Source organism: Anabrus simplex, chromosome 2 (genome assembly GCF_040414725.1).
Source record: "Anabrus simplex isolate iqAnaSimp1 chromosome 2, ASM4041472v1, whole genome shotgun sequence".
NCBI lineage: Eukaryota > Metazoa > Arthropoda > Insecta > Orthoptera > Tettigoniidae > Anabrus > Anabrus simplex.
In genome coordinates this window covers 1134314200-1134340843 of record NC_090266.1, presented here as the reverse complement: position 1 = coordinate 1134340843, position 26644 = coordinate 1134314200, and the positions used below count along the sequence as shown (strand labels likewise).

Genomic DNA, 26644 nt, shown 5'->3' with positions numbered 1-26644 from the left:
AAGCCAGCTTCTGAATTCAATCCTCATAGAAATCTGCTGCCAGATGTGCTAGCCACTGCCGCGCAGTCGTTTTTAGGTCATCATCGTCGTGGCGTTGACTTCCTCAATGCCTTTTCAGGCGCAGGAACAAGTGGTATTCACTAGACACTAGGTCATGACTATACAGAGGGTGATCAATTGTCCCCAACCAAATAAAGCGACGAGGTCTCGGATTTGATTAGCCTGTGAGGTCGCACATAGTCATGAAGCAAAAGAAACCCCATTGTCAGCATGACAAGCCATTAATTTTGGATTGTGTGAGCACAACTTTTGATAATCTAAGCATCCTGACACAATTTCATAAAGAACACTCCTTGAAATTTCAAGCAACTCATAAAAGCGCCTGTTTTCTCAAACATTTGCACCAACTCTTCAGTATTGACAAATGGTCGCCCACTACGCTTCTTGTCGTGGACATTAGTACGAACTTCTTTAAATGCACTAACCAATTTTCTTACCATTCTTTTGCCCATAGTGTGTTCTCCATACACTTCACTAATCTACCGATGAATTTCAACAGCTTTCACACCTTCTCCATGTAATAATCGAATCACAGCACGTACTTCACACTTGGCGGGACCATTAATTGTCAGAGGCATTTTCAATATGCAAAAACAAACCTAAATACGGGCAAATGTTTCCGTAATGTCGTTTGTGGCTAGGCTACAAATGTATGTACTGAGCGTGCATTTTCTGGACGACGATCGAAGCGCTGTAGCGCCCATGTTTAACATGTTGAGTGCCAGACCGAATTTCATAGGACTGCCGTCTAGTGCCGTGAGCTAATAACATCGAGTTACTCCCTGGTGCCAAAACGTTCACAGGCTTAACCAAGCAAATGATCGCTGAAATGAGGATGTATTTATGATATATTACGTCAACTTATTATGTATATTAGGTAACATATTGCGACCCCATATGGGGTCGTATTGGTCACTACGAATTGTACACGAACACGCGCCCCCATATGGGGTCGTACTTATACAGTAGTTACTGTCCCGACGCTCAGTCATACTTACCTTTTCCTTTGCAGAGATGCGTTATATGCTGTTGATTATGAGAGATGTGTTAGCTTGTTCATACTGGGGCTGTAAAAAAGTAGGATCCCCGATTTTTGGTCAGGAAATGTTTGTAAATGGCGATCCTCCGATTTTAGGTTAGGAAATTTTCATATAAAATGTTGTTATATAAAGTAGTGAAAATCATGTAAATTTGGTTAATTAGGATGTAACAGAATATTATTATAAGAAGAATTTGTAGTTACAGAATATTGAATAAGTATATAATTTTATTTGTATAACATTTAATTTGAGTGAGAGAACCCAGCAACGATGATCGTGCAACATGGGAAACCAGTGACTATATCGTTGAAGACGGTCATAATTGTTGCAACAGCTGGCTTGGAAACCCTGAATACAGCGGCGATGTGTATGCTGAAGACTGTAATTTATCAATATGAACATGCGAGATCGCTATTTGCTCTGTACTGAGTTCAAAATTAATGTAACTATATACTATGTTTGCATCATTGTCTGACTTGTTCGATATATCGTCCAGACTATTTTCACTAAGTATTTTACTGCTCGATTTGCTAGTAACGACTTAAAAAAGAAAAGGAAACTCGCAGCACTGCACAATTACATAAACTATCCGTGAGCGAGATAGACAATGACTTTTTCACCCTACATAGCACTCTTGACGTACCCATATGGGGTCGCGCCAAAATAGGAATTGAAGAATAGAAGGTGGACTATGCACGTACTTAAATAGACGACCAGCAGATGGCAGGAAGAGAACTTATACAGCTTCGAATCACATACTTACTGCGCACCCAAATGGGTTCGCACAGTTCTCGATTTGGAACAAACGTACGACCCCATATGGGGACGTGAAGTTCAAAAACTTGACTACTCTCACGTACCCATATGGGGTCGCTTGGCACTCAACGTGTTAAAAATGGTACTTACTTAAGAAACATACTTCGTATTACCGATATAAGCAAGTATCAATATTTTTATTTGATATTTGCAGTATCCATACTGGTTATTTGATACCACAGCATCAGTACTGTCTAATCATTTATATCACAGCAACAAAAGAAAATCAATTCCAATTACATAGAAACCATAAAAAGTTTAGTAGAGACCTTGGTTACAAAATGAGTGACCCCTCATAACAGTGATACAAATCTTGGAAGGTAGTTCTCAGCTTCTCTTTCTTTTCTTCTATGGAAATTCTACTCAGTTACCAAATAACACAGCAAATAGTTCTCCACTAAATTATGCCTTTACGATTTAAACTACTACAGGCCTAGCACCGGACCTTCGCCCAGCTGCTCATCGAAGATTCCATAAGCCTCGAGGTTAGTACAGTAAGTATAATCTTTAGTGGTGTGATATTACTGAGCAACTAAAGTCCAGTGTCTGCCCCCACACCACAAGAGGCCACAGTACCATTGCGTACGTAACAGTAGACCGACAGGTGGACTAAGGGGCAGTCGAGGGGTCTTACCCAGGACATTTATAGACTAGGGGTTTTATCCCCATCGCATCTTCAGGCTGGTGTCAGTAATCCCTTAAACAAGGGGCTCGCCCAAAAGCCTCTAGGGGTATCATCATCCTACAAAGACTGCTCTGCTGAGAGGTGTTCTGTGCTGTGTTTACCACCATCATACCTGCCAACTTTACACAACCAAACATCAGGAGATTTTGATATGAAAATCAGGAAAAATCAGGGAATACAATTGGTCAAAACTGCTTATTCTAGATGTCTTGCTCAAAACAGTACTATGATAAATTACTGTCTCAAAGCCCGACTGTTGCTATACAAGGCTACAAGGCTAAAAATTACACATCTCTATTCCTTCACAGGAAGTATGTGAGTGAGATGATCAGTCTCTGATAAGCCTTCTGAAAATAGTATGAACTCATGCTCCACACGTGTGAAACGGTCATACACTTAGATGCTATTACTTAGCAAATGCATAGATTAATATATTGCATCAGGCGCCCGCGCAATTATGCGAAGCGCAATGCTATTTGTATCAAATAACTAGCTGTTGTACTCGTGCTTCACTACGGAATTCTCAGAAAGACTGTCCTTACAGTTTTCCCAACTGAAGTCTACATAGGTCATTAGAATGACGTCAGTACGAATGTCACGATTAAAAGTAATGCTGTCATATGAAATATTCGATAAAATGAAAAACAGCACATTTTCCCACGTTTAAAGAAAAGTACTAGCATGGTATTTGTCATGTTGCAGTACTAATCAAAAGTAGCATAGACTCGCGGTATTCCACACATTATGGTACTACTCACAGGTAATGTAATGGGCACATGTAACACAGACCTATGGTGTTTCTCACATAGGTGTACTTATCACAGGGACTCGTACTATCCTGTGGTACTCCTCACATAGTGGGTACTAATCATAGGCAGGGCAGACCCACGGTGTCGTCGTAGAGTGGTACTAATAACAGGTATTGTAAAACTCACCCTGATTCACACACTGTCGCTACTAATCACAAACCTATTGTGTACCTAACATAGTGGTATTACGCACAAGCAAAAGCGACCCATGGTGTTCCCCGCGTGGTGGTACTAATTAAAAGTAGTCTCATGGTTCTAATTTGATCATTCCTTAGTTGCCCCTTTTAGTCACGTCTTATGACAGGCCGGGGATACCTTGGGTGAATTCTTCGCCTGCATCCCTTACCCACAGCGGGATGTTTGGTACACAAGAGTTATTTTATTTCACTCAAGTCCGCCGGCAAGCCGGTTAGGACCACCCTATCTGCCACGTGGGAGTATCACCCCTCCCCCTACTATGCCAGCGTAGTAGGTTCGTGGTTATTTCATTTAAGTGCGCACACTGCTCATTCCAATCACTACCTCAGAGTAGGGATCGAATAGCTGGAATAATATGATGATTCAGTGTGTTACGTACTGGTAGTATCAGAAAATTTATGAAGCAGAGGAATGGCATGCTAAAGAAGAGAGAGAGCTACTTCCCACCAATATTCAGGCAGGCTGTTATACCAGATACACAGCAGTAATCACATCTATGAGAGATAAATGGCAGCAGAATACACAAAGAACATCACAACAAACAATGGTCAATGTAATGTTATTGTTGATCACTTTTATGAGCTTTGTATATTGCAGGCCTTCACATTTAGTTTACTTCCGACTACATGATATTAGAGCATCTAATGTAAACCGAGTCCTATTTTCTTTCATGACTCCCTCTTGTGTTATTCAAGCAATCATTCCTTCATGACTTTTTTCTCATTCTTATTATAATCTTCACAATTTTATCACCATCACCAGCAATAGACTAATATTATTATAGTTGGTACGGTAAAACTGAATTAGACATGAATAATCAGAAATTGTACTTTCTATAACTTTTGTTAAGTAGTGCTCTTCGATATGACTAATAAGATAGGTAATATAAAATTAAATTTTTGGCACCTTCCCCTAAACTACCATTTCAAACAGGGTGAATAAAATTATTTATAGTATGGACTTTAGTTCCTTATTCCCCGACTTTACATACAAATTTTCTTTAAATTCAGTTCTCCTATTTTCTCACACCTCGGCACTGATACGGACTTAGCAACAAAAATCCAAATTCATGAATATCTCTGTTATCATAGCCGGTACGGTAGAAATATATGAAATGACAGGAAATTTATTAATATATATATAACTTTAATTATGTAGTAATTATTGATAGAGCCAATAATAACATTAATATTCATACATTATCATTAAAGACTGTTATGCCTTTCAGTGTTCAGTCTGCAAGCCTCTGTGAATTTACTAAACGTCGCCACAATCCTCTATTTCCAACCAGTGCTGTGGCCTCATTTAGTTCTATACCTCTTATCTTTAAATCATTAAAAACTGAGACTAACCATCGTCGTCTTGGTCTCCCGCTACTTCTCTTACCCTCCATAACAGAGTCCATTATTCTCCTAGGTAACCTATCCTCCTCCATCGCCTCACATGACCCCACCACCAAAGCCGGTTTATGCGTACAGCTTCATCCATCGAGTTCATTCCTAAATTAGCCTTGATCTCCTCATTTCGAGTACCCTCCTGCCACTGTTCCCACCTGTTTGTACCAGCAATCATTCTCGCTACTTTCATGTCTGTTACTTCTAACTTATGAATAAGATATCCTGAGTCCACCCAGTTTTGCTCCCGTAAAGCAAAGTTGGTCTGAAAACAGACCGATGTAAAGATAGTTTCGTCTGGGAGCTGTCTTCCTTCTTACAGAATACTGTTGATCGCAACTGCGAGCTCTCTGCATTGGCTTTACTACACCTTGATTCAATCTCACTTATTATATTACCATCCTGGGAAACACACAACCTAAATACATGAAATTATCGACTTGCTCTAGCTTTGTATCACCAATCTGACATTCAGTTCTGTTGAATTTCTTACCTACTGACATCAATTTAGTCTTCGAAAGGCTAATTTTCATACCACACTCATTGCACCTGTTTTCAAGTTCCAAGATGTTAGACTGCAGGCTTTCGGCACAATCTGTCATTAAGACCAAGTCATCAGCATAGGCCAGACTGCTTACTACATTTCCACCTAACTGAGTCCCTCCCTGCCATTTTATACCTTTCAGCAGATGATCCATGTAAACTATGAACAGCAGAAGTGAACGATTAGAGCCTTGTCTAACGCCTGTAAGTACGCTGAACCAAGAACTCATTCTAACATCAATTCTCACTGAAGCCCAATTGTCAACATAAATACCTTTGATTGATTTTAATAATCTACCTTTAATTCCATAGTCCCCCAGTATGGCAAACATCTTTTCCCTCGGTACCCTGTCATATGCTTTCTCTAGATCTACGAAACATAAACACAACTGCCTATTCCTCTCGTAGCATTTTTCAGTTACCTGGCGCATACTGAAAATCTGATTCTGACAGCCCCTCTGTGGTCTGAAAACACACTGGTTTTCATCCAACTTCCTCTCAACTACTGATCGCATCCTCCCTTCCAGGATGCCAGTGAATACTTTGCCTGGTATACTAATCAATGTGATACCTCGATAGTTGTTGCAATCCTTCCTGTTCCCTTGCTTATAGATAAGTGCAATTACTGCTTTAGTCCAATCTGAAGATACCTTACCAACACTCCATGCTAACCTTACTACTCTATGAAGCCATTTCATCTCTGCCTTCCCACTATACTTCACCATTTCAGGTCTAATTTCATCTATTCCTGCTGCTTTATGACAGTGGAGTTTATTTACCAACCTTTCCACTCCCTCAAGCTTAATTTCACCAACATAATTTTCCTCTTCCCCATGAGCTTGGCTGTTTACAACATCATCAGGAAGATTTCTTTTTATGTTGAGAAGATGCTCAAAATATTCCCTCAACCTGTCCAGTGATTCCCTGGGATCTATTATGAGTTCACCTGAATTACTCAAAACACTGTTCATTTCCTTTTTCCTCCCTTCCTAAGATTCTTTATTACTGTCCAGAAAGTTTTCCCAGCTGCTTAACCTAGTCTTTCCAGGTTATTACCAAAATCTTCCCATGAATTCTTTTTGGATTCAACAATTATTTGTTTTGCCCTGTTTCTTTCATCTACGAACAAATCCCTGCCTGCCTCAGTCCTTGTTTGGAACCATTTCTGATAAGCCTTCTTTTTACGTTTACAAGTTGCTCTCACTTCATCATTCTTCAAAATGTTCGCCTTTTCCCATCCTTACACACAGTTGTTCCTAGACATTCCCTTGCTGTTTCTATTACAGCATCCGTGTATGCCACCCATTCTTTTTCTATGTCCTGAACCTGCTTACTGTCTACTGTTCGAAACTTCTCACTAATCATATCCATGTACTTCTGCCTAATATCCTCGTCCTGGAGAGTTTCTACCCTTCTTCGTTTGCAGACAGATTTCACTTTCTCTACCCTAGGCCTAGAGATACTTAGTTCACTATAGATCAGATAGTGGTCTGTGTCATCGAAAAATCCCTGGAAAACTCGTACATTTCTAACAGATTTCCTGAATATGAAGTCGGTTAAGATATAGTCTATTATGGATCTGGTGCCCCTAGCCTCCCATGTGTAGTGGTGAATAACCTTTTGCTTGAAGAATGTATTTGTAACAGCTAAACCCATACTAGTACAGAAGTCCAGCAAACGGTTCCCATTCCCATTAGCTTCCATATCTTCCCCACATTTACCAATCACCCTTTCGTATCCTTCAGTTCTATTTCCAACTCTCACACTGAAATCACCCATTAGCACTATCCCATCCTTGCTGTTCACCCTGACTACGATGTCACTCAATGCTTCATAAAACTTGTCAACTTCATCCTCATCTGCACCCTCACATGGTGAATACACGGACACAATTCTCATCCTAATTCCTCCAACTGCCAAATCTACCCACATCATTAGCTTATTTATGTACCTAACAGAAACTATGTTGCGTGCAATGGTATTCCTGATAAACAGCCCTACCCCATACTCTGCCTTTCCCTTTCTAACACCCGTCAAGTACACTTTATAATCTCCTATCTCTTCCTCCTTATCTCCCCTTACCCGAATATCACTTACTCCTAGCACATCCAGATGCATCCTCTTTGCTGACTCAGCCAGTTCTACTTTCTTTCTTCCATAAGCCCATTAATATTGATAGCTCCCCATCGAATGCCATTTCGTTCGCCAAGTTGTTTCCAAGGAGTCCCTTGCCTGTCAAATGGGAGTGGGACTCCGTTACACCCATAGGTCTGAGGCTTGCTTAAAATGTTCTGAGCTTGGTAAATTCATGAAGAAGGATGCTACCCTACTTACACATAGTCCAAGTGAGGATCTCTCGTCTAATGGGTTATGGACCACCGGTGAATTGCATAGTTCTAGCCGCCTGAGTACAAGGAGGGCCATGACTTAGAATATGTCCGAGATGCCCACTCCCATTCCATAGCAACTGGTATCCTGACTCTCAGGACCACTTACTAGGCCACTCAGCCGTTGCCCATAGTTCACGAACTAGAGGACGTGACTACAGTAACCCACACCATTAATATCTGGGAATTAAATTTTAGGCCTTCCCCTAAACTACCATTTCACTCAATGTGAATACAATTATTTATGGCCTAGACTGTAGCAACTTATTAACCAACTTTACATAACGATTTTCATTAAGTTCTCTTCAACAGTATTCTCGTGATGCACATACATACATACATACATACATACATACATACATACATACATACAGTACAGAGACAGGCAGACATTACGGAAAATTAAAACGTGCATTTCTTGTTGTTACTGTGGTCACGACCGATACAGAAATATTCTTTTTAAATTCTGAGCAATGTACAGACACTCTTATTTTATTTATATTGAGATAAATTAAAAATCAGAACTGTCTTCAAATGGTTTCTAAATCTCTAGAAAAGTCACTAGTCATTATCATTGAAATTCTGTCACTAAATTACTAAAAAAGACTCCATATCTAGCGACTAGTCTCTAGAATCGACTAGACTGATATGAACGAAGATGAACGTAGCATGCGAGAATGAGAGATTGACAATAGATAGACGCGTCGTGATAGACAGGTTTCAATAAACATCGCACATTCGCGCAAATTTCTCGCATTAATAAACGTCGATATTTCATTTGAAAGCGGCCGATGAGTGAAGAACTTCCGGCCACTGGTGTGAAAAGGCAATGGCGTGATTTGAAAACAAATGTTTGAAGTTCAAAAAAAAAAACTTAAATCGGGAGGCGGGAAAAACTGTTGAAAATCGGGAATCTCCCGCCTAAATCGGGAAAGTTGGCAGGTATGCACCATGTTTACCGCCACTACCACTGTCTCCACCACTTTCCTAACCACCATCGCCAGTACTTCTCACCACACAGGTGTGATGTGTCCATCAGTGGCACCCCCCACTACCACTCGCCATCTGCTAGTACCCCCGGCAGCCCATCGATAAGCAGTGGATATCACCCCAGCGCTTTTCTCCAACACAAGCCAGCTAGACCTGGAAAGAGACGACTACTGCAATGCCCCTAATACCTCATCGCACTCTGAATTCCCTCCGCTCCCTGCAGTTTGCCACCCCATTACCTCCATCAGAACCATTCAAGAAAGATCACAAGGCACTCCCTCCTTCCTTCTGATAAACCCCTCCCCAGATTTCCAGTCATCAGGAACAATATTTTAAAATCTCCAGAACTCCAACTTGCAATGACACAAAATTGCAGATATTAGGCCCACCAGTAGTGGAATGATAAAATGAAATGGCGTATGGCTTTTAGTGCTGGGATGTGTCCGAGGACTTCAGCTCGCCAGGTGCAGGTCTTCTGATTTGACTCCCGTAGGCGACCTGCGTGGTGTAGTAATAATAATAATAATAATAATAATAATAATAATAATAATAATAATAATAATAATAATAATAATGATGAAATGATGATGAAGATGACACATACACCCAGTCCCCATGCCAGGGGAATTAACCAATGATGGTTAAAATTCCCGACCCTGCCGGGAATCGAACCCAGGACCCCTGTGACCAAAGGCCAGCATGCTAACCATTTAGCCATAGAGCCGGACATTGGAATGATAAGCAAGGTAATTAATCAAGGTAATTGGGGAAGAAGCTGCCAACAAATTAACAAACAGTAGGCTCTGCCCAATTAGATTCAGCAGTCCCCTTCAAATTTCTCTCCCTACAATCCTCCAAATCACCACCACCACCACCACCCCCCCGACATAGCCTGTTCAGTTGTGTGATTCAGGGTGTTGATCCAGACATCAAGGATGACGCGATTCTAGCAGAGCTGAACTATGAAAGAACCTCGGTGCGGAAGGTATTCCGCATCTAGAACGCATCTGGCCCAACGTTCATGGTAAGGATTCTCCTTCCAACTCTGGATGATGTTGACCGCCTTCTCAAATCAGGTGTCTCCATGTACCATCAACACTACAGAGTAGAACCCTCACATGCCCCACCACCAGAACCACTATGTTGCGAGCGGTGCCTCACCTACAACCAACACAGCACCCATCAATTCAAAGCAGAGTGGCCAATCTGTGGATACTGCAGGCAACCCCAATCCACAATTAATGCCCCAACACCCAAACTCCACCCCAGGGTAACACATGCGGCCAGACCCATCCTACTTACTCCCGTCTTTGTAAAGCCCAACCCCTCCCTCCAGAAAACTGTCCCGATCTAATAGCCGTCATCCGTGCCGTTGACCACCCCACCACTCCAACCAACTCTATGTTCCCCACACCCACCGTTGAAGATATAGTAAGATTCATCACCATTTCCCTCATGAACATCTACCCATACCACCACCCCCTAGTCCTTTCCCACCTCCATGCAGCAGCCAACCAAGCACTGAACCTAACCACTCACGCTGGTCTAAACACTCACTTCCAATTCAACCACCTGGAAACTCTTGTTTAAATTATGGCCCAAAGTCAGACACATACCCAGGGCTCCCCTCCCATATCCATCCTTTTCTTAAACATCCAATCTATCCATACCAGACACCTCTATCTACATACCCTAACCCTTCAACATCCTCTTCACACAATCCTCCTGAACGAAACTACGCTCCATCCTCACCAACCAGCCCACCTACCTGGCTTCACCCTCCACTGTTCTGATCATCCAAATGATATTGGGCGTGGAGGAGCAGCCATTGCCACTCGTCCTTCCTTCCCAGTCTGCTTACACCATCCCCCATATCCACTCACCTTCCTGGAATCAGTCACAGCCACGGTCTACTTTGGCCCCAGAATCCTCCCTCTTGCTACAATCTACACCAGACAGACACAGCCGCTTCCCATGGAATTCATGGCACACATACACAGCACCTTCCGCCACTTTCTCTAACTGGCCGATCTGAATCTCCACAGTCAAACTAACCGACAAGTCCAAAACCTTCACACCTTCCTCAACCACATTGATTCTTCATTAATCCCACTCCCTGAACCTTCTCGATCTAGTTTGCAAACAACCCCAGATGCCATTATTGCTCATAATTCCCTCATTCACTTGGTAAATGTTTTGTATGTACCAAGTATAGGCAGCGACCACCTCCCTATACTTCTTCAAATACCCACTCGTAACCCTTGCCCTACCCCACCTCCACCCACTCCTAGGCCCAACTTCTCTAAAGCCAATTGGCTAACCGACCAAAGACAAATGATCACATCCCTCGACCAATCCCCAGCTGTCCCCACAGACACCAAATCCCTCGTCACCTATGCTGAATTTATAAAAACCACCATAACCGTATCCCACATTCCTACAACCATGTACTCCCCCTCCAAACCCCAACTCCCATCGTGCTTCCTTCACCTCCAGAAACTATCCCAATCTTACCTCCGTGAATACTCCAGGACCCGAGACCGCTACCTCCTACGCTTATATTGGCAAACAATCCAAATCATACGAAACTACCTGTCAGCCCGAAAACAACGAACCTGGGCCAACAATTGCACATCCCTGAATTCTCTTCAAGACCATCCAACTCAATTCTGGTGGCAACTATCCTTCCTGCCAGGCCAAAATAGCTCTCCCAATTATCCCATCATCCACAAAGGAAAGTCCCCAAGTGATACGAAGAAAAAACTGGAGATCCTTGCCAACCACTTCCAGAAGAGATTTACCAGCAGCATAGGCATAGATTTTGATTATGCTGACTTCAAACTGTACCAATCCATCCAAACCTCACCTCAGCTCACCCCATCCTCAACCCATACCTTGTCAACACATCCTCTAGACAAACCCATAACCAAAGCAGACATAGCAGACGCCCTACGCAAAACACGAGACACAGCCCCCGGCCAGGACAGAGAGAGGTATCGACATATCAAAGAAGTCCCACCTGCGTTACTCACCCTCCTAGCCCTACTCTACAATTTCATCCTCACCACAGCTTTTACACCACTTCCTGGAAACAACCAACCTGCTCCTATTCTCCAAACCCGGCAAGGACACCACAGACCCAGACTCCTACAGGCCTATCTGCCTTATTACAATATTGGCCAAAATCCTCAGATTTAACAGTCAAAGATAAATATATTGTAAGCAGTTGTAAGAGTTGGTGTTTACTACATTTATGGAAGCTCACGCAAACAACTTAATACTGCATGATATGAACTTACAAAAATGAGCCCGTGAAGAAGCCAAATCAAGTGATTTACCTTTGTCAGCAAGTGCAACTTAGGTATGGAATTTCAAGCAGCATTTTTACATAGGATCATGAAAAATTACACAGTTTGTCACACACAAAAAAAGTAGTAGAAGAAGAAGAATATGATGAAACTACTAACACCACGGCAATCAAGTCTTCTCCCAGAACGCAATTCTTTACTGATGCCAGGAATGCAGTATGTTAAGAAGATAGTGTGTGATGTTACACAATCACAAAGTGCACAGACACATTCATTCACAATTATGCCAATTGTATCATGCATGTGACGTCTCCTTCCCTGTCTGTTTACCGTACTGCAGGAATCACAACCACCAAGTCAAGCTGTCCAGCAGGGTATGTTCAAAGCTCCTAATTTAATTGTGCAGGGATCAAAATATGGAAAAATGACAAAAGATCTTTTCCGTTTATTTCTAGAGTTGACATTTATACCTCACGCTGGTCCATCAAACTGTTTACTGTTGGATTCCTGGGCACCTCACAAAAATAATAATTTAATACATGAAGTACTTTCATTAAGTAACTATGAAGCTGAGAAGTTAAAAGTGCAAATCATTCCAGCAAAAACTTCTTAATTACAACTGTTAGACAGGCATTTCTTCTGAATGTTCAAAACAATGGAGAGACATATCTGTGATTTTGTTGTGTTAAATAATATTGATGTGAACTTGCAACAGCGTAACAATATTATCAAATGCATGTCATTGATCTACGATTAAGAATGTTCACCGTGCTTCCGTTTGTCACATAGGCATGGGTGGAAATTAGTGGGCCTAATTAACACGAATGAAACTTTTGAAAATAGCACAGACTATTGTATTAGAAAAGGAACTGGTACTTGCGAAAATCTTGTGGAGAGCAATAATAATTGTGATGATTACTGAGCTCGATAGCTGCAGTCACGTAAGTGCGGCCAGTATTCGGGAGATAATGGATTTGAACCCCACTGTCGGCAGCCCTGAAGATGGTTTTCCATGGTTTCCCATTTTTACACCAGGCAAATGTTGGGGCTGTACCTTAATTAAGGCCACGGCTGCTTCCTTTCCACTCCTAGCCCTTTCCTGTCCCATCGTCGCCATAAGACCTATCTGTGTCAGTGCGACTTAAAATAACTTGTAAAAAAAATTTGAAAAATAATTGTGATCACCTGTCTTTACTCAAATGTAGCTGTTGCAAGAAACTATTGGGTTTGAAATATTATTTTCTTAATTTCCGCCAGTCCCTGCTATGAATGGTGTGAAAATGTTGCTCATAGGGTCGGTTGGTGCTTGCATTTCAGTGGGCTTGGCAGACTGATATGTAATAGCAACTTCTGGCTCGGTGAGGAAAGCAACGGGAAACTACCTCACTCCTCATTTCCCTAGTACGCCTCTTCAGAGATGCCTGGGCCATTTATGACAGCTGATGGCAGAGCTGTTGAAGATCTATAATAATAATATAATGTTATTTGTTTTACGTCCCACTAACTACTATTTTAAGGTCTTCGGAGACGCCTGTTGAAGATCTAACCAGCCTTAGGGCTGAAGACTGAACATAACATTATAATTTGCAGAAGATTAAATATCTTGAAGGGGATTAAATAAGACTGCCACATTATTGGTGAGTATGTAATTGTTTAATCAGTACATACTCATACATAAACCAAACCAAACCTAACCCCTTGACACTATAGCCCTTGAAAGGCCCTGGCCTACTAAGTGAACGCTGCTCAGCCCGAAGGCCTGCAGATTACGAGGTGTTGTGTGGTCAGCACGGCAAATTCTCTTGGATACTCATACATACAGTGTTTAAATGTTTACCTTGAATTATTTTTATCCCTCATGCGATTACAACACAACCACAGGTTAGCACCGTATTTAATTGTGTCTTTAAAAGATGCATAAATTAATTCCAAGTTTTGTGATTGCGCTATGATTTAAAAGAAATGAATACGTAGTTTAACAGACTTACAACATTCACACGGTTCATTGCACACTCACAATGCTGTCTCACCCCCCCTCCTCACTCTCTCTCGGCCGCTTCTCCTTACATTGCACCAGCAGTTCAAAATAACTTTGCTCTGACTGGACACTGATGACCCCCAACTGCACATCTTTACTGCCCTGTAACTCTTATATACATGCATGATAGGATATACTGTAATATTCGAGGGTTTTACATATTTCAGTGTGCTCTTTCAGATGGTGTATAAATCAGTTTCAAGTTTTCTTAACATTGATTGATGGTCCCTTGTCAGTGTATTCACCATGTGAGGGTGCAGAAGAGGATGAAGTTGGCAAGTTTTATGAAGCATTGAGTGACATCATAGTCAGGGTCAACAGCAAGGATAGGATAATAGAGAAACTAGAAAACAGCTAATGAGGGAACTGAATAGAGTGAAAATGGAAGCAAAAGAGAAATATATGAATGGCATACTTCAAGAGGGTAATGACCACAAAGGGAAATGGAAAAAGATGTATTCATATATTAGCAATTAAAAAGGAAAAGAAATTCAAATTCCTACAATGGTGGGAGAAGGGGGTGAACACTACTCAACAGATACTGAGAAAGCAAATCTATTTAGTAGGGAATTCAGAGATTCAGTAGAAGATTGTCAGGAGTTGGAAACAGTAACAGAAGATAGAGAGGGAGAGACACATAGGGAAACAAGAAGCTTCTCATTCACAAATGAAGATATTTTCAGAGAAATCCAACTGCTTCAGCAAGGAAAAGCAGCAGGAAGTGATCAAATTACTGGGCAGGTATTAAAAACAATGGGGTGGTACATAGTGCCTTATTTAAAATTTCTCTTTGACTATGTCATAAATAATAGTGTAATACCGAAAGAATGGAAGGAATCTATAATAATACCAATTTATAAAGGAAAGGGAGATAAAAGGAAACCAGAAAACTACAGACCAATCAGCCTGACCAGTATAGTTTGTAAAATACTGGAGAGTTTAATATCAAAGTACATCAGAGGGATATGTGATGATAAAAATTGGTTCATGAGGAGCCAGTATGGATTTAGAAAGAAATTTTCTTGTGAGGCACAACTGGTGGGATTTCAGCAGGACATATCAGATCAATTGGATTCAGGAGGTTAGTTAGATTGCATAGCCATAGATCTTTCCAAAGCCTTTGATAGAGTGGAACATGGAATATTATTAAAGAAATTGGAGGAAATAGGATTGGACGTAAGGGTTATACGTTGGATAAGAACATTTCTAAATTCAAGGGTTCAGAAAGTCAAAGTAGGAAATAATATATCACAGGAAGAGAAAGTTTGGAAGGGAATCGCACAGGGTAGTATAATCGGTCCGTTACTTTTCTTAATATACACAAATGATTTAGGGAACAATATAATATCAAAAATAAGATTGTATACAGATAACATTGAGGATTGTTCAGAATTACAAAGGGACCTTGAAAGTATCCAACAGTGGGTTGAAGAAAATAATATGAAGGTTAATGGAGGCAAATCAACTGTTACAACATTTACAAACAGGAGCTTTAAAACTGAATTTGAATATACTTTGAATGAGGTAGTTATCCCAAAAGATGGCAAGTGCAAATACTTAGGTGTGAGATTTGAAAGTAATTTGCACTGGAAGGGTCATGTTGATGACATTGTTGGGAAAGCATACAGATCATTACATGTCATAATGAGGCTACTTAAAGGATGCAACAAAGAATTAAAAGAAAAAAGTTACTTAAGTATGGTTTGTCCATTATTGGAATATGCAAACAGTGTTTGGGATCCTCACCAAGAATACCCAATAAAAGAAATAGATAGTGTGCAGAGGAAAGCAGCAAGATTTGTAACAGGGGATTTCAGGAGAAACAGTAGTGTATCAGAAATGTTAGAGGAACTTGGGTGGGAAACTTTAAGTAAGAGAAGGGTGTAAAGGAGTGGAACAGTTTACCAGGGGTAGTGTTCGATCCTTTTCCAAAATCTGTACAGGTATTCAAGAAGAGAATAAACAGCAACAGGGAAAATAAATGAAATGTTAGAGGGCATTCGACCAGTAAATAAAAAAATGTGTGTTAAAAAAATAATTAATTCCATCCCCTGGATCAGGGTAGTGAGAGGGAGAAAAGGAAGGAGGAAGTGGGTTTTGCAGGTGTCTGTAAAGTTCTGGGAGTCCAGAAGAGGAGAGGATTGAATGAGGAGGGTGGTGTTGAGGCTCTGATCATGGGTGACTCAATTGTCATGTGAGGAAAGTGTGTGGAGGAAAAGGAACCAGGGTAGAGTGTTATCCTGGAATTAGGTTAAGGCAGAAGGGAGGGAGGAGAGAAAGGAGAAGGTGATTGGTGGTTGGTACCAATAATGTAAGGAAAGCAGAAATGGGTACTAACATAGTTGGGGATGTGTGGGATCTGGTTACAGCAGCACAGATGAAGTTTAAGGAAGCAGAGATTGTTATCAGTGGGATAATATGTAGGAGGGATACTGACTGGAGGTAATTGGGTATTTAAATTAGACTATGGAATGGGTAGGTGGGAAATTGGGAGTGAGATTTATAGATCTTAATGAGTGGGTAGGAGATAGGGATCTATGCTCAGATGGCCTTTACTTAAACCACATGGTACACGTAAGATAGGGGGTTTGTTTAGACGAGTTATAGGGAGGTACATTCAGGGAAAGGGGGTGGGTTAGGAAGCGGTGATGACAATATAGGAAGCATAAAGTCAAGTAAGGATGACATAAAATTGTTAGTGTTAAACTGTAGAAGTACTGAAAAAGAAAGTAATTTCATAAATATTTACTTACCAGATATTGTAATAGGAATCATGGCTGAGAAGTGATATGATTGATGCAGGAATTTTCTCACGGAACTGGAGTGTTAATCGTAGAGACAGGTTAGGAATGATAGGAGGGGGAGTATCCAAACTGGCGAAAGAAGAATTTATAAGCTACAAAAAAGTTAAGGATGAGAAACATGAAATTCCAAGTGTAAGACTTATCTGTAAAGATAATAGGCAACTTGATGTTTTCTCGGGTGTACAGACCTAGCAAGGCTGGGGCTGACGTTAATGTGGAATTATATGATAAGATAATCAGCTATGTGGGGAACGACACAGAAAGGAATGTTATTGTAGGGGGGTGATCTGAACTTACCAAATGTTAACTGGGATGAGAATGTGAACGACAGAAAGCATTACCAACAAATGGTGAATAAGTTAATATGGGAAGGACAGGTGAATCAGAAAGGTTTTTTTTTCTGCTTTACGTCACACTGACACAGTTAGGTCTTATGGCGACGATGGGATAGGAAAGGGGTAGGAGTGGAAAGGAAGCAGCCATGGCCTAATTAAGGTACAGCCCCAGCATTTGCCTGGTGTGAAAATGGGAAATCATGGAAAACCATCTTCAGGGCTGCCGACAGTGGGGTTCAAACCCACTATCTTCCGGATACAAGCTCACAGCTGCGCACTCCTAACCACACGGCCAACTCGCCTGGTGAATCAGAAAGTGATGGAACCAACTAGAGGGAACAATATTCTAAACGTCGTGCTGATAAAACCAGATGAGATCTATAGGTAAACTGAGGTGATAAATGGTATAAGTGATCATGAAGCTGTTTTTGTCTTAGTTAAAAATAAATGTGATAGAAAGGAATGTTGTAAAATTACGACTATTAGACAATACCATATGATTGATAAGAGAGGCTTGGGGAAATTTTAAAAAATCAATTATGATCAATGGAAAATGGTAAATAGAAAGATATCAGCCTATGAGATGGGTTTAAGGTAATTGTTAAGGAGTGAGTAAACAGACATATCCCTTTAAAAGTGGTAAGGAATGGTAAGAACCCATTATATTATAACAGGGTAAATAAAGAGATTAAGAAGGAGGTGCAGATTAGAAAGATATAGAGTTAGGAAAGGTTGTGGGCGTAAGGAGAGATTGAAAGAGCTTAGAAATTCAGCCAGCTACATGAATAAACTGGTTTCTGTGTTACAAGCTCAGGTAACCCCATTACTGAAGGCAAGAGATGTAAGAATATTGAATGTCATATAAAAGAAACTTTTCTAGTGGTTTAATGTAGCACACCAATGACTTTCAGCAACACAAGGAAATGGAAAAGAATAGGGTTCGGAAGGTAGCGCTGTGACCATGATTAAGGTACAGCCCCACCTTTGCCTGGTGTGAAAATGGGAAACCAGAGAAAACCATCCCTGTGTCAAGCTTTCTAAACCGTGGGGTGCCATACAGGAGAAACCAAATTGAAGCAAATGAAAATGAAAATCCACAGCCTGTTTCCAGTTATTCGACTGGGTCAAGAATGTCATGAATTAAGCCCCCATCTAGTGGCATGGATAAGAATTGTGCCAGCTGCCAAAGTCTATCACCCTCCTCTGGGGGCAATATTTAATGACTGACAGATGAAATGATATTGGAGAGAGTTTCTGGAATGAAATATGAGAGTGAAAACCAAAGTACCTGGAAGAAAACCTGTCCCGCTTCCGCTTTTACCACCACAAATCTCACATGGAATGACTGGAATTTGAACCATGGAAGCCAGAGGAAAGAGGCTGGCACACTGCCGCCTAAGCAACGGAGGCTCTAAACTGAAGCAAATATATTATTTTAAATTCTTATAGTTTTCTTTCTTGTAGGTATTTCAGATCTGAATTCATTGGCATTCCTCTAATTAACCATAACAAGCTCATAGTAATGGCTGCAATAATAATCACTTGTATTCCAGGCTAACTACATTCACAACATTGGTCTATGTCCGTACAATACTGTTGGAAACTAATTCTGATATTATACTATGACCAATACATCCTTACACTTTACTTGATGGATTAAAACTGGGATTAACTATTCGCTGAGAATAATAGTGTGTTGAGAGAAATATGTTAAAGATATGAAAAAGCGATTACAGTATTCATCAAGAAGAAATTTTGTCGTCTGACTGAATATTCCCTTACATTTTTCACAATTCAGACTGCTACACTGTAGCAAAAGTCACTGGTTCATTGGTTAACCACTCAAGAAATTGGAGGCAAGATATATGAAACAAACATGAATGATCACTGGACATAAATTAGTGGAAAACAGTGGCCATGAGGATCACACTCTGAAAGGTTAAATTCAGAGACAGGAATGAGGACAATAATTGAATTATACAAAAGGTTAGATAAGAGATCATTGACTCATTAAGACACAAATAGAGAAAACAGCATGCTAAGGAGAATAATGAACACAGTTTTTGAAAGTGAAAGGATCAGTTGTACAACCAGAAGATCACAAGTGGATTTGGCTTTTTTAATAGCATGATATGAGAGGTACAGAAGAACATCAAGCTATGATGCCAGAAAATAGGAGATTATAGAAGTGTTAAGTTCATTCAAACTTGCACTCTGTATGGTGGAAGGTATGACAGTCTCAGTCGAGAACAACAATACATGTAAACATTGTTGATGCAAGATAAGCTTGAATATTTATGAAACTTCATCTCAAAAGTTTTGCTTTTTAAATTTTTCATGAATACAAATAAAGATCCATTTTTCATCACAAAATATGTAAGAGAATCAAGTTTCTGTGTTGATTCAAACAGTATATGGTCTGTCTGATAAAACTTATCAAAAATAGTGCTAGTTTTAAGTTTACCACCAGAAAAGATGTGATTTTCAGAATTCTGCCCATTATAAGGACATTATAGACTACTGAGTATAAAATTATGGCTATAGGGACTAAGAAAAGGCTTGCTGTTCAAATCCTGGCCAATATCAGTGAGATTTTTAAAATGGGAAGTCAAAATCCTGTGGTTTGGATTTAATGTAAAACTGTACAACCTGAGCCATAAAATGCAAGGGTCAGAATATTAACAAACAACAGCGTGAAATTGTTAGGCAATGAAAATAAGTTGACAAAATGTTTGTTCTTATAACATGGAATGTATTTAAACATACTTTATTACGAAATGTAACAGTTTTATTACCTGCACCTTCATTATTTTGTTTTTGCGGTTTTGATGGTGGTGGTGGAGGAGGTTTTGGTTCATTCATCTGTGAAGATGATTTGACTGATGATGTTGGCTGCATGTTGTCATCTGTAGATGCTGGTTGATCTTCAGATTCAGATGTTTCGAACTTCTGACGAACTCTTGCCAGAATAGCACGCAATTCAGAGGAACGAGCAGTCTTATACTGAAACATTTCAAGATCATCTATGCTCTAACTTTCTTTTTCATGATAACAAAATACTGAATTTTTTATCAGAATTACTGTCAACAATTAAAGCAACACATTGGAGAGACAATGAAAATCAAAATTTTCTTAAACGACACTGATGACACTGAATATAAATGCTACAGCAGAATGAACCACAAGGAGAAAAAATAATACATTTGAAGGATGGGAGAGTAACAGATTAAATAAAAGCTTATTAAATCTTTCTCAATATCATGTGTGATTGCCTTTAATGGCAACAAATTTGTAAACAAGGGAACAACGAAGTAGAATATTACAAATAAACTCATCAATATATTTATATAAGCAGCTTTTCCTATCCTCATTGTACAGTCAGTATCTTGTGGAGTATGATTAAACAGGTAGCAAATAATTTTCATTTAATAATTCAAGCAGGGGAGACTGTTGTACCATGCAACATTTTTTTTATATTTCTAGGTTTGGGTTGTAAATTTTTAATCCAATAAATGCTGGGAGTTAGTAATGAAGTTTTCTTTATAGGTTCCTGTTTTACTGTTTTACAGGCCTATTAAGGGTAAAAAATAACAATAATAATTTACAGCGAGGTGTAAAGTGCTTCATGGTACAATATGATTGTGTACCATGGAACATACCCTCTTGAACCTTTGAATGCAGGGAATATATACAGTTGAACTCTTTTATAACATCATCAAAGGGACCTGAAAAATTGTGACTTTATAAACAAGTGCCATAGTAACCAAAATTCAAATTATCAATCTAGTGAGATGGAAAATGAAAAATACAGTAATGTAAATTTAGTTAGGCTTATTTTAGATTTATGTATTCACTTTTAAGCACACCATGAACATAATAAAATACAAGTACAATTATAAATACAGTAATTTGTATTAAAACAATTAATCCAGTACTCACCAAACTTCATTACTTAGGACTGAAGTAGTGAATCATTTTGCTCTGTTGTCTCCTACTTGTCCAATACATACTTTCTAAATTATGTTCTATGTTCTTTATTTAATTAGTAATTTCACTGCCCCCTTCCCTATCTTCATAGAAAATGTTCACAACTGTAATGGCTTCTAAAGCATCTCACACTGTAGGGACAGGTACATTAGTCATTTCTTCTTCTTCTACTTCTTAAACTTCATGGACACTGTGGCCGTTATTCTTCACGTCACTTACAATTTTGTCTTCAGTTTGCACTTCGATTGTAACTAGGTTATCATCTATTGTTGCATATGTTTCATTGTCACAGCATATCTTCAGTTTCAGTGGCATTTTTTTTTTTCGGTTGATGAGATTCCGGCATTGTGGAAACAATTCTTGATAGTTTTGGTAGTGACCGATTTCCATGCTTTTGTAATGCATCTGTCAGTGTAATAGAATAATCCTGCTTTTTCTGCAATGCATTCTATCATTTTCAACAATATTAGTTTATAACAGTGACATTTCGGACTCTTAATTACCCCTTGATCCATGGGCTGCAATATGCTTGTCGTATTTACAGGTAGAAAAACAAGCTAAATGTTCTCCAGATATGAGATTACAGGGTGTGCTGGACAGTTGTCAACAAGAACCAGGATCTTTCTTTTCTAAATTCCAAGCTCCCGATTCCAATGCCTCATTTCAGCTTCAAACAATTCGGAAGACATCCAGGAAATTTTATTACCACTGTAATGTACTGGCAGATTTTTTTACATACCTAAAGCATCTAGGATTTTTTGATTTGTCAATCACGAAGAGTTTTCTCTTCTCAGTTCAGTCTGCATTAGCACAAACTAGAACTGTTATTCACTCCTTAGATAACTTGACACCAACAGATTTTTCACCTGTGAATTTCAGAGATTTTTCCAGTGTCAATCTAAAGAAAATGCCAGTCATGTCTGCATTAAAGATGTCACAATTGGCAAATCCTTTGCACACATTAGGCCACACAGTAGTAAGCCATTCTTGGGTTGTTTCGGCATTGACACTATACGCTTCGCTGCTCACTTTGCCGAAACTAATGTTGTGACGCTGCTTGAATCTGTCAATCCAGCCACTGCTGCACACAAATTCTTATCTTTTAATTTCTTGGCAAATTCTTTTGCTTTCACCATCAGGACGGGTCCACTAATGGGTGCATTGTAGCTTCTCTGTTGCTTAAACCACTTAAGCAGTGCTTCATCCACATTGCTCCATTCAGGTTTTCATAGCCGCTTAATTTTCCAACCATTCTGTTCAAATCCAGCAACAACTTTATTCTCAATCTGATGAACCACTTTAACTTTTTCTTCCATCGTTAACATTTTTCTCTTAGTAGTCATACTGCATTAAAATGCCTGCACTTAGAGGAAACTTCCAGTCGAAACTGACCGCACATGGGTACTGTTAATACCGCAAAAATTCGGGTGGTTTACAATGGGGTGGGGGATTGCCTACATTCCCAAGGTGTATGACAAAAGGGGACAGGAAAGAATTTGCCAGGTTGCCAGATTTCAACAAAAGATTTCTTAAAATACTTTGGTTCTTAGAAAATCTTATTCCAGACTGAGGTTGAAAATGACTTTATATGCGAGGTAGACGCATATACGTTTGTCGTATTTTGCAAGGCTGAAAAAACACACAATTTATGAGGAATATGTCCATACTGCAGAAAACACTACATTATAGACGAGTTGTCGCTGAAACCAATGTTGTTATGTCAAAGTTCAACTGCAGATAGGAAACAGTTGTAAATAAATATTTAAAATCAATTTTAAATTCAGAAACCTTTCATTATGTTCCTAGGAGTCAGTGCATTTGGACCGGTTTTCCTCTTCACTTCTTCCACTCCATGGATATCGAAGGTTTGTCGTGGATGATTGAGAAGCCACAAAACTACTAACTGACTGTGAAGATTTCAGAGATGAATACACAGTTCAGTCAAGAGATTATAGTTTATAGGAGATGCGGGTGCAGGAAGATGACTATTGAATTGCCCAAATCAGATGTCATAGCCGGGCCAAGTGGCTCACACAGTTGAGGCACTAGCCTTCTGACCCCTACTTAGCAGGTTCGATCCTGGCTCAGTCTGGTGGTATTTGAAGATGCTCAAACATGTCGGCCTAGAATGCTGTATAGTAGCTCTCAATATGGCATCTGATTAATAATTAATGTTATAGGCTTTACAATCCACCAAGTACTTTCACAGTTTTTGGAGATGCCAAGGTACACTTTGCAAACTTGAAAGAAAGAAAGAAAGAAAGAAAGAAAGAAAGAATCAATCCATCCATCCATCCATCCATCCATCCATCCATCCATCCATCCATCCATCCATCCATCCATCCATCCATCCATCCATCCATCCATCCATCCATCCATCCATCCATCCATCCATCCATCCATCCATCCATCCATCCATCCATCCATCCATCCATCCATCCATCCATCCATCCATCCATCCATCCATCCATCCATCCATCCATCCATCCATCCATCCATCCATCCATCCATCCATCCATCCATCCATCCATCCATCCATCCATCCATCCATCCATCCATCCATCCATCCATCCATCCATCCATCCATCCATCCATCCATCCATCCATCCATCCATCCATCCATCCATCCATCCATCCATCCATCCATCCATCCATCCATCCATCCATCCATCCATCCATCCATCCATCCATCCATCCATCCATCCATCCATCCATCCATCCATCCATCCATCCATCCATCCATCCATCCATCCATCCATCCATCCATCCATCCATCCATCCATCCATCCATCCATCCATCCATCCATCCATCCATCCATCCATCCATCCATCCATCCATCCATCCATCCATCCATCCATCCATCCATCCATCCATCCATCCATCCATCCATCCATCCATCCATCCATCCATCCATCCATCCATCCATCCATCCATCCATCCATCCATCCATCCATCCATCCATCCATCCATCCATCCATCCATCCATCCATCCATCCATCCATCCATCCATCCATCCATCCATCCATCCATCCATCCATCCATCCATCCATCCATCCATCCATCCATCCATCCATCCATCCATCCATCCATCCATCCATCCATCCATCCATCCATCCATCCATCCATCCATCCATCCATCCATCCATCCATCCATCCATCCATCCATCCATCCATCCATCCATCCATCCATCCATCCATCCATCCATCCATCCATCCATCCATCCATCCATCCATCCATCCATCCATCCATCCATCCATCCATCCATCCATCCATCCATCCATCCATCCATCCATCCATCCATCCATCCATCCATCCATCCATCCATCCATCCATCCATCCATCCATCCATCCATCCATCCATCCATCCATCCATCCATCCATCCATCCATCCATCCATCCATCCATCCATCCATCCATCCATCCATCCATCCATCCATCCATCCATCCATCCATCCATCCATCCATCCATCCATCCATCCATCCATCCATCCATCCATCCATCCATCCATCCATCCATCCATCCATCCATCCATCCATCCATCCATCCATCCATCCATCCATCCATCCATCCATCCATCCATCCATCCATCCATCCATCCATCCATCCATCCATCCATCCATCCATCCATCCATCCATCCATCCATCCATCCATCCATCCATCCATCCATCCATCCATCCATCCATCCATCCATCCATCCATCCATCCATCCATCCATCCATCCATCCATCCATCCATCCATCCATCCATCCATCCATCCATCCATCCATCCATCCATCCATCCATCCATCCATCCATCCATCCATCCATCCATCCATCCATCCATCCATCCATCCATCCATCCATCCATCCATCCATCCATCCATCCATCCATCCATCCATCCATCCATCCATCCATCCATCCATCCATCCATCCATCCATCCATCCATCCATCCATCCATCCATCCATCCATCCATCCATCCATCCATCCATCCATCCATCCATCCATCCATCCATCCATCCATCCATCCATCCATCCATCCATCCATCCATCCATCCATCCATCCATCCATCCATCCATCCATCCATCCATCCATCCATCCATCCATCCATCCATCCATCCATCCATCCATCCATCCATCCATCCATCCATCCATCCATCCATCCATCCATCCATCCATCCATCCATCCATCCATCCATCCATCCATCCATCCATCCATCCATCCATCCATCCATCCATCCATCCATCCATCCATCCATCCATCCATCCATCCATCCATCCATCCATCCATCCATCCATCCATCCATCCATCCATCCATCCATCCATCCATCCATCCATCCATCCATCCATCCATCCATCCATCCATCCATCCATCCATCCATCCATCCATCCATCCATCCATCCATCCATCCATCCATCCATCCATCCATCCATCCATCCATCCATCCATCCATCCATCCATCCATCCATCCATCCATCCATCCATCCATCCATCCATCCATCCATCCATCCATCCATCCATCCATCCATCCATCCATCCATCCATCCATCCATCCATCCATCCATCCATCCATCCATCCATCCATCCATCCATCCATCCATCCATCCATCCATCCATCCATCCATCCATCCATCCATCCATCCATCCATCCATCCATCCATCCATCCATCCATCCATCCATCCATCCATCCATCCATCCATCCATCCATCCATCCATCCATCCATCCATCCATCCATCCATCCATCCATCCATCCATCCATCCATCCATCCATCCATCCATCCATCCATCCATCCATCCATCCATCCATCCATCCATCCATCCATCCATCCATCCATCCATCCATCCATCCATCCATCCATCCATCCATCCATCCATCCATCCATCCATCCATCCATCCATCCATCCATCCATCCATCCATCCATCCATCCATCCATCCATCCATCCATCCATCCATCCATCCATCCATCCATCCATCCATCCATCCATCCATCCATCCATCCATCCATCCATCCATCCATCCATCCATCCATCCATCCATCCATCCATCCATCCATCCATCCATCCATCCATCCATCCATCCATCCATCCATCCATCCATCCATCCATCCATCCATCCATCCATCCATCCATCCATCCATCCATCCATCCATCCATCCATCCATCCATCCATCCATCCATCCATCCATCCATCCATCCATCCATCCATCCATCCATCCATCCATCCATCCATCCATCCATCCATCCATCCATCCATCCATCCA

General features: G+C 40.9%; 1 protein-coding gene across 2 annotated transcripts in view; it reads right to left on the bottom strand.

Annotated features, from left to right (window-relative positions):
* LOC136864740 (epidermal growth factor receptor kinase substrate 8) overlaps nucleotides 1–26644 on the bottom strand; it is a 368916-nt gene that overhangs the window by 1164 nt on the left and 341108 nt on the right. For both annotated transcript variants that reach the window (XM_067142087.2, XM_067142088.2), the window contains exon 18: nucleotides 20203–20410. In XM_067142087.2, coding sequence (XP_066998188.1) covers nucleotides 20203–20410 — 208 coding nt within the window. The remainder of the gene's footprint in view (nucleotides 1–20202; nucleotides 20411–26644) is intronic.